The 10,122-nt window shown below is 40.9% G+C and overlaps 1 protein-coding gene across 1 annotated transcript in view; it reads left to right on the forward strand.

Annotated features, from left to right (window-relative positions):
• Positions 1 to 10,122, forward strand: part of LOC118477212 (60S acidic ribosomal protein P0-like) — a 149,913-nt gene that overhangs the window by 123,010 nt on the left and 16,781 nt on the right. Inside the window, exon 3 of the mRNA XM_035968146.1 lies at positions 690 to 1,424. Coding sequence (XP_035824039.1) covers positions 1,379 to 1,424 — 46 coding nt within the window. The 5' untranslated portion in view covers positions 690 to 1,378. The remainder of the gene's footprint in view (positions 1 to 689; positions 1,425 to 10,122) is intronic.

The following is a 10,122-nucleotide window of genomic DNA, read 5'->3' on the forward strand; positions in this document are numbered from 1 at the left end:
ATCATCATCATCATCATCATCATCATCATCATCATCATCATCATCATCATCATTATCATCATTGTCATTTGTTTTGTAGTACGAGTAGTTTTTGTTATCATATATAGCATTTTTATTGAGAGCGTTTTCTTTGTGTTTTGTTTTCCTTCGGTTTTTGTTTGCTTTAATTTTGTTGCCTTTGGTTGCCTTTCTTTTGGGGGAGGGTAGAGGGGTGTTCGCTTTTGTTGTTGTTGTAAATTTTGTTTAGTTCTTAAGGTTTCTTGTTTTCATTAGCTTTTCTATTTGTGTTTTTCTAGTGCTTTAATATTTTTAAGGTTACTTTGGTGAGAAGGCTTGCCAGATGCTGAAGAAAAAAAATGTAACATAATTAAAAATGACATTGCTTCAATTAAAAAGAAATAACGTAACTTTGGAAAAGAGCGTTAGAAAGTCTTTCAATAACCACAGAGCCATGTAATGAGGGTCGATATTTGCAAAATAAACTGATGTTTTTGTGGTGCTTTTAAATAGTTCAGGATAACAAAACATGACAGTCACGCAATATTTGCATTGCCCTCCACAATATGCCTTTGTATTGAACGTTATGGAGAGTGACTAAACAGTTGAACACATCAGAGGAAACCATTTGAGTTCTGTATCCATTCGCAAATATTTATGTTAAATGATACAATTCCAAACTTTGTTCGCAGATGAGGATAACATCGGGTCGGTCACAGATCGAAACATCGCTTCGCCAACGCTGTCGTACTCCGCAGTCAGGCAATAACCCCGTCTGCCGTGATAGCGGGCGGTAACTCTTTCACCGATCATCCTTCACGTCTGCCACAGAGGTGCGGACAAAACTCGGGAGTCGGAACTACAACAGCGACTAGGAATTGCCGCCGCTCCCATCAGACGACTTTTAACGTTTTTCCCAAATTCATTGCACGAAACGGAACGGATGAGTGCTAGCGACTATTATAGTGAGGGCTTCAGACGGTAGAAAACTTTTCGAATGACATAACCATTTCCTTTCACGTCTTCTACTTTTTCAAAGTATTAATACTGCTGTGTGTTAGAGCCTCCCATTTAGAGTCTAATATTTTGTTGAGCTGTTTTGGTTTGGTTTTTAATACTATTGAAGATTTCAAGTGTTTTTTGTTCAACCGAGTGTTGGGGTTTTAATAATTCGACATTGTGTTTACAAGAGTAAAAGCATCCAAGTTTGATAAATTATTCTGCGTGATAACCATCTGAACATTCCACCAGATAGTACGGATTTACAAGGAAAACAGTCAGCCTAACCCGGAATTGAAGAGCGGGTTAATGTTAACCTATCTCTAGTGTGCTACAGAAAGCTTCAGTCGGATGAAATCGCCTGATTGTTTCATTGAGGACTATGGATATAGTGGTCACAGTCTTCCTTTTCTTGGGAACGCTCCTCGGTGAGTAGACGTACGGTACTTAGTTTATGTCGCTATATCTATCTACTCTCTCCTCCTTTCAAACAGGGCACAGCTTTGTCGCATGTTGTGCATTTGTTTATGTATGAGTGTGTGTGTTTGCGAGTATGTGTGTGTGTGTGTATGTGTGTTGTTTGTGTGTGTGTGTGTTGTGTGTGCGTGTGTGCGTGTGTATGGGTGTTGTTAGTGTTTGTGTGTGTGTGTGTGTGTGTGTGTGTGTGTGTTGTGTGTCCGTGTGTGTAGGTGTGTGAGTGTGTGTGTGCGTGTGTGTGTTTGTGTTTGTGCTTGTGCTGTACGTGTATGTGTGTGTGCTAGTGTGCGTGCTGTGTGTGTGTGCGGGAGTGTATGTGTGTGTTTATGTTTGTGTTGTGTCCCGTGTGTATGCTTGTGTTGTGTGTGTGTTGGGTGTTGTGTGTTGTATGTGTGTGTATGTGTGTGTGTGTGTGTCTGTGTGTGTGCGTGTGTTATGTGTTTTATGTGTATGTGTGTGAAAGAGAGAAAGAAAGGGTGAGAGACAGAAAGAAAGAGAGAGGGGGAAGAGAAAGGGAGAGGAGAGAGAGAATAAGAGAGAGAAACAGAGAGAAAGAGAGAGAGACACACAGAGAGATAGATAGATAGATAGATAGATAGATAGATAGATAGATAGATAGATAGATAGATAGATAGATAGATAGATAGATAGATAGATAGATAGATAGATTATAGAGTGAGAGAGAGAGAGAGAGAGAGAGAGAGAGAGAGAGAGAGAGAGAGAGAGAGAGAGACTGAGAGGGGGGGGGGGGGAAGGGATGCCTGAACTCTCACAAGTGTATGAAGCAAATCAAGAATGTTCATTTGTGGACTCATTGACTCATTGAAGCCTATCCCTGAGTTTCCTTATACATTATTTTAATATATATTTTTTTTGCTACGCTTTTATCTTCATCTCTGTTCCTTCTCGCGCGTGACTATATCTCGGTGCAGAATTTGTCTTTCTAGCTCAGGTATTGATGCGGTGTTTTTGTAAGACTAAGTAGATTTTTGTATAAGAAAGCTATTTTTGGCGTTTTGCCTATGCGAGACTTTAGTTTTTAGTTCAAAGTAAATGTTCAGTCCTGGAAGAGGCTAGGAGGGTAGTAAGTAAGTAAGTAAGTTAGTGTTTATTCACATCACATAAAACACATATGTTACAGAAGAGACGTCCATGGCAACAAGACAATCATAAATGACACACATAGCATATCAACAACATTTTAGATTCGTGTTGTGTTGTTAAATAAAGTTTCCATAATGAAATAGTGTAGGTTGTACACATACCTCTTATCATATGAGTCAAGCATTACTTATTTCTGTCACTGAGTCGAATCAAGGTAAAGTTGGGGGGGGGGGGTAAAGTGAAATCAATTTTCTCAATTTCCTGAGTTACGTCACTCATATAAAGGCAAATCTATTAATTTCCACCGATAACGATTGTCATGTAATGGAAGGCTATGACTTTTTAACAAAGCTGTGGCTCTTCTGATTCTTCTAGGGTAGAATATTTTTTGAATAATTTTCTGTTCACTGCGCTTTTAAATACGAAATGAAAATAAAGACATCTTATTGGTGTTATATGATCTTATTTTTTAATCTATTTAGATAATGAAACTCACACCGATACGCCCGTCATAAAAACGATTAGATTTATCCATTATTGATTTAGTTCAGTCTGTTATTAATCTTAATAATGCCTTCACCGGAAATGACATTTGATTTCAGACATTTAACTTCGTAGAGATATTCTTTTAAAAAAAATGATATCGACGTTTCACAGCGTGTAGAACGAAGCTGATGACCTCACTAGGTATTTTATGAGCCTCTCTGTCTGTGAAGTCCCCCCCCCTCGCCTACTACTGAACTAGTTTTATTCCAAAACAAGTCTCTCACCAACTCTGACAACCTCATCATTTCTCTACTTGCCTTTAACTTGTGCGGTATGATATGCGGGTGTGACGTTGCTCACAATACTGTTAGTCTGAATAGGAAGAAGAGCAGGCAGCTTTTACACTCATCTCATCTTGGACCTACTCAAGTGGTTTGGAAACTAGAATAAAACGCCAATAACAACCCAAATCAACAATGCATTGTGTGAGACTCGAACGGTAGATGCCCCCATCTCGGACGAGCACGATACCAAACTGTGCTCTATGCCCACCCCGGACGTTTGCCACATCGATTGAACTACGCATGCCACAACTGGACAGCCCGACTCTGGACACCCACGCAGATTTGGCAAGGTGCGCTTTGGCGGTCTTGTTTCACGCAATCTCAACTGACGCAACGGGTTGTGGAAACATTTTGTCACCAACAGTGCGGCAAGTAAGTTTTCGCCTGCGAAAAGATTGATTCCCTGAACAACAAAAAAATACTCTCAAAAGAGCGCTGCCACGCAAGCTCTCTTATTCAAGACTGAATTTTACCATCATTATAACTGACTATCCGCTAGTATTAGCCGTGGAATGATGAGTGGCTCAATTCCATGCTCGTGCAGTTGGATCAACAACTTCAGGATTCAAAGTTAGCCGCAGAATGTTGAAGGACACATTGGCCAAAGTCTCATCAGTAAATTGGCTCAAAGCGGAGCGACTGTTTATCGAGGTTTTCTTTTTCATCGACAGTGTAAACCATCAACAGAGGTACGTCATCCCTTTTCCTAAACCCAGTACAACGATGGAAAGATGAAGCCGAATTTTTAGCTCAAATTAGTAAGATTCCTGTGTAATGCAGACTGCTCGGGGTTCAAATGCTATAGATTAGTTCGTTTCAATAACATATCAAATTCTCTGTTTTATTCGTACTGAGACTGATATTACCAGAGGTAAAGTCGTTCATGCTGTTCCTAAAATGTATCCTGTGCATTAGGGGTCTGTCCAAACTTATCTAGTGTCCAAATTGAGGAAGTTTGTTTGTAAATGGGACATGGCCTCTGTGGTGTAATGGTCACACCCTGCAAGTAAAGGCGTCATTTTGATTCCATGGTGAGAAAAATAATACACCAAGTGTTTCCACTCTTCTCTTGATATACGTCCCACGTAGCTAAGACTGGTCTTGACACATCGAAACAGCCAACCACCAAACGACCTTATTGTCTCTATGTCTGCTCCAAAGACTTACAACAACTTTGCAATGAAAGATGCTATGGTTGACGAGGGAGAAGACAGATGTTCTACGAAGGCGCCTTTTGGGTTTTAAAAAATGTTGCACTAAACAGATGGCCTTAGCAACTGTCGCTCAACGAGACTATAGTAAACTGCTAAGGTGCAGTTGGTTTCGATTTAAGTCAGAAATTTGGAGTTCAAATTCGACTTGCTGCCAAAATATTCTCAGCCTGCTGGAAAGTATGTTCTTGTTAGACTTGTTCTTTAATAGAGGCCCAATTGCGAAAGCTCAAAATTGACCTTGACGTTGTTCATGAACTACAAATTCCGTCCGAAAAAAACAGTACGTAGAACCCAACTGTCGGCCAGACATGACCTACGTTTCTGTCTATTAAGATACAAGATTAATTCTGTGAGTCGATTTTCACGATTAAGGACTGGGTGAATAAACTTCAGATTATGAAGAGAGCACATTTTCTTTTAGCGACACGTAGTGCAAATGAAGGGTAGTAGTCTAAAACCAGGCATATTTCCCATGTGCTTCCAGGGTTTTGTTTTAGAAACAATTTTGAACAGGAGATAGGGGAGGAGGGAGGTAGATCTGGTATGAGCTCTGAAGTGGAAGAATAACGTAGTGGGTGAAATCAAGCTTGGAAAGATTCCAACAGCAGCCAGTCACCCGTTAAACTTCGTATGGCAGTTGTCGAGACCTCATAAATCAATGGTAATGCAAACGTCAAAACCGTCTGAAAAGCATCGTTTTGGCTGGTTATTGTTAAGACGAGACCGTTTGGCTGGTTCCTGTTAAGACGAGACCGTTTGGCTGGTTCCTGTTAAGACGAGACCGTTTATTATCAAAAACCTCAATAGCTGTGCTTAATTCATTATTATTGATATGTCAAAGCTACTTATCTGAAATGTCGTTCGAAACAGCAAGTCCAAAAGAAGCGAACAATTGAAACGTTACTCACCTAATACATGTGCAGTAGCTACACCAAACAGGAGGACACGAGAAACACATTCGGTTTGAATATAGGCCTGTTGTATGAGATAACGCAGAATGCTATGGTTCCGTGCGTATCTTGAATACGTGATAAGAGAACAAGCTTGGCAAATGCCATGAGTCTCTTCTTTTTTATTATGTTTGGCGTATTCAAAAAGACTGTTTTAAATGCACAACACCTGTTGCACCACTACATAATCACGGTAAAAGAAGATGAGACTCAGGTTGAAATTTCTAAAGACTGTTCAAAATCATAAGCAACTGCGAACAACAGCCAGCGTTACCTCGATTTCCATAGCTGTGGCCTTTACTTAGGAGTCATTGCAGAAAGACATCATCTTCATCGTAAGTTTGATGCTGTTGCCATCTAACTAGAATGAACATGTAAATGCAACCGAGAGAGAACTTAACCTAAGAGTCTCGAGCAACGCAGAGCAGTGACTAGAAGGATGACATTTTACAGAAGTAGAGATAAACTTCTTTTAAAAACACCTCACAAACACAAAACAAAATTAAGTGCTTTGAACAGTGCCAGTGACGTTACCCTAACTAACATTCATTGTAAAAAAAGCCTTTCTTAGATTAAATGAGTATCTTAAAAACGAAAAACTGGTTTGGGATCGAAGTTTTTTTCCACTATAACACATTCTTCTTATCTAGACGCTTGCAGTTGTTTTATCTGGAACGGAGCCAATTGAAGTTCCTGCCTAGCTGGTTTAATTTGAAGAAATGTCCCGTGCTCTCTGTCTTGGATGCGACCGCATGCCAACAGCCCATGTAGCCGCCATGAGGATAAGGATTCACGGTTTAACACAGAGCAGAAATCGAGGGTTTTTTTTAAATGTATGTGGAACTGTGACTCTTAGCATTGTTTAGCTGATTCATTCTTGGACCCATGCCAACACAATTTCAGCCTCCATTCACCTCGACATAACTGTAGAAATGGACTCGCAAAGACCTGGCTGGCATTTTGTGCTCTGCTAGAAATAGATCTATAACTATAAACGGTGAGGGCGTTAGTAGTTTTCCTGATTTCAGATTTAGCTGCCACACACGCGTGCCCGCTTGCAGAAATGCTCTCAAATACATTGTACATACATCTACACGCTTAATGACACACACTCTCTGGATTTTCACGCAAGTCCACTAACTTGAACACACACACACACACACACACACACACACACACACACACACACACACATACACACACACACATACACTCACACAATGTGGGTGGGTGGGTGGTGGTGATGGTGTGTGTGTGTGTGTGTGTGTGTGTGTGTGTGTGTGTGTGTGTGTGTGTGTGTGTGTGTGTATGTGTGTGTGCGTGCGTGCGCACGTGTGTGAGGAAGGGTAGGTATGGTTTTCAAAAGATACATTATTTTTAAATAATAGTTTATTTCATTTCAGACAAAGGAACAAACTAAGCTAAAGGTTTTCAATATTGAGAAAAGAGTTGATCGTCTTAATGGTCTGTTGTCACGTGAATAAATAAAATTTTTGGGGTTTTATGAACACCATATGTTTGTGCACACTTCCGGAGAACAGACAGATCATAGCAGAAGAGAGTAAAATAAGTAGTAAACCGAGTAACCCACAACAGGATGCTTGCTAACTGCTTATCGCTACCTTAAAATTACCAAGTTCTATGATATGGCGTTTTTGGTCGTTTTGAGGACCATGAGGTCAGAAACAAGGTGTTCTATCTGCTCTGTCAAAATTTAAGATTATTCAGAGTCTCTATCAAGATATTCTAAGAATTGCATTCGAAAAAGCTTGACATGTTGTGAAAAGTAATTTTTTAATGTCAACTTTGTCAAAACTATGCACTGAGCAGATAGAACTTTGTAATAATTTTAGAGTAGCGACATATCAACATCTGCTCCGGTGGTGAGCATAGCCTTGCCCTCAAAGATGTGCTGTTCGAATCTCATTCTTGTTATATATTTTTTTTTATCATACCTCAGACGTGCTGACAGAGAAACTGCACACTCTGCTGTCTCCAGTAGGGTGTTAAATGTTATTGTCCAAGTACAGACGAAGACCTGTGTAAAGAACCCTGTTTAAGCGTTCTTATTTTTACCCAGTGAACATCTTGATAAAATGAGTTCACGCCACGTATCCTTGAAGATATTAAGTATATAAGAGCAGCAAAAGCAAAAACAGAATTCATCCAAATGCACAAACTATTTACATCCTGGCATTTATCTCTACATTTAGGAAAAGAAATGATGGAATGCTACATCTTCCCTATATTCCTACATATGGCGCTGAGACGTGGACTTTAACAAAGAAAGTAGGAAACACAATAGCTGCTTTCGAGATGTGATGCCACGCAGAATGGCCAGAATTAGCTAGAAATTTAAAAAAAGAAAAAAGAAGAAGAACGAAGTGTGTCAGATTTTCCTTACGAGACAAACTCTGCTTAACCAAATAAAACGTAGAAAATTGCAATACTTTTGTCACTTAAAACGACACCAGACCATTGTGAAAGAGTTACTTGAAGGGAGGATGTGAAGCAGGAGAGCCAGGGGGTAGACAAAGAATAACATGGATGGACAACGTTAAAATATAGACTGGTCTGGGCATAGCAGAATGTGCAACTGCAGCTCGCGACCATGAAAAATGGAGGGTCATTACACGTCAACCTCTAGAGTCAGAGATGACACCTCTCCAGAAGAAAGAATTTTTACCCAGTTAACATCTGGATAATACTTGAGTTCACGCCACGTATTCTTGAAGATATTATCGCAAGTCGTCACCCCACCACTATGAAAGTACCTCTCTCTGCTCGCACTGATTGAACAAGAAACTCATCTCGGGTGGTGGTAGCCTACTTCGACTGAAGAGAGGCGAAAGACCGCTTGACGTGAAATTGAGTACCCACACATCTGCTGTTTTCGGTGTTTTCACCCGATCTAGAGTTTACTCCTCATCCCAGCCAGCGATTTTGGTCAAATAGAGCTCGCAGAATGACGTGCGGAGAAAAGTGTTGAAAGTCCACAGACAAAAGGTCACTGTGGTGGTCACTGTGGGTTTGGTGTTATGTCTTTATTAAGGGAACAGTAAACGGCTGGCTGTATTTGTCTATATGGGCAATAGTGTGGAGGTTATACTTTTAACTTTTGCCTGAAAAATAACTTTGCCGTAGCCTTTGAATTGTGTTTTATTTAACTTCAATGTTTGGTTGGGTTTGGGGCGGTTTGGGGAAAGAAGGAAATTGCTCAGGACTTGCCTTTTTTCTTAACAGCAGCCGATGAAAAAAAATGGGATTGAGAGAGAAAGAGAGAGAGAAAGAGAGAGAGAGAGAGAGAGAGAGAGAGAGAGAGAGAAATAAAGAGAGAGAGAGAGAGAGAGAGAGAGAGAGAGAGAGAGAGAGGAGGGAGACACAGGCAGGCAGACAGACAGACAGACAGACAGTTTCAGGAAAAGAGAGAAAGAGAGAGAACGAAAGAGAGAGAGAGAGAGAGAGACAGAGAGACAGAGAGAGAGAGAGAACTCGTGCAAAGAATAGAAAAGTGGTCCACAGCCGTGCAGGTTACACAAAACTATGGCATTCAAAACTAGTGTATTTGATTGCCAAAACCGAGTTTTAACCACATCGCTATCACTGGAAGTGCTGTTTTGCTATTTGGAAATCATGATTGTTATTAGAAAATATGTATTCAAGTGCAAGGGCGGGGGGGGGGGGGGGGGGGGGGGGGGGGGTGCAAACCCCAATATAATCCTACTTTTGATGTTTCTTTAGTTGTTCTACCTTTTGATACCTCCACTGGATGCTCGCAAATCGGCAAAACTCAGAAAGACAAGGTACAGCCCCACTGACTGTGCATTGGCACGAACAGTGGAGAGTTGGGTGTTAATGTTCACGCCCCTATCGGCAGTTATATCGCTTAGGTGGTTGGCTATTTCGTCTTTTTCTGTTAGGGCCAAATTGGGCTGAATAGGATAAAGCACCCGAACAGATATTCAAATAAATAGAGACTTCCTGACTTAGACACTAAACTAAGGTCCCTTGAACGTACCGGCGAAGAAGTTATTATTCCATCGATGCTGGAACAAAAGGCAGGGCGAGCAAAGCAGGGGGGGGGAGGGGGGGGGATCGAAGCTTCCTGAACACAAACCGCCGCTCTCTGATTTCGACGGCATAACAAAGCAGCCCCCCAATACAAGGCGTGACTGGAACTTTTTCATATACCCCGAGTTTGGTGAGCAGTACGGTGTGCCCACTTCAATATAAAATTATTTTTCGCTATGTCTTCTCTGCGTGGTTCGATGCTGTATACGCTTAGCATTACCGTGCCCTAGGTCGAATTATTAGCTTCCGGGAAAGGGAATTGTTTGAGGTGTTGGGTTTTTTTTAATCATGATTTCCTCGACAATGGCTGTATTCTTTGTGGACAGACAATTTATTATTTATCCAAAAGCTAGACTTACGCTCTAAGTTATGAGTGTATGAGAGTACTGCGACTGCTTCTCGTAATGCATAATACACCCACCGTACTCACTAAAACAACATCTCTTAACCCTGTAGAAAAAGGGGAATTTTGTTGGGGGG

This window comes from Aplysia californica, unplaced genomic scaffold (assembly GCF_000002075.1).
Source record: "Aplysia californica isolate F4 #8 unplaced genomic scaffold, AplCal3.0 scaffold00041, whole genome shotgun sequence".
Taxonomy (NCBI): domain Eukaryota; kingdom Metazoa; phylum Mollusca; class Gastropoda; order Aplysiida; family Aplysiidae; genus Aplysia; species Aplysia californica.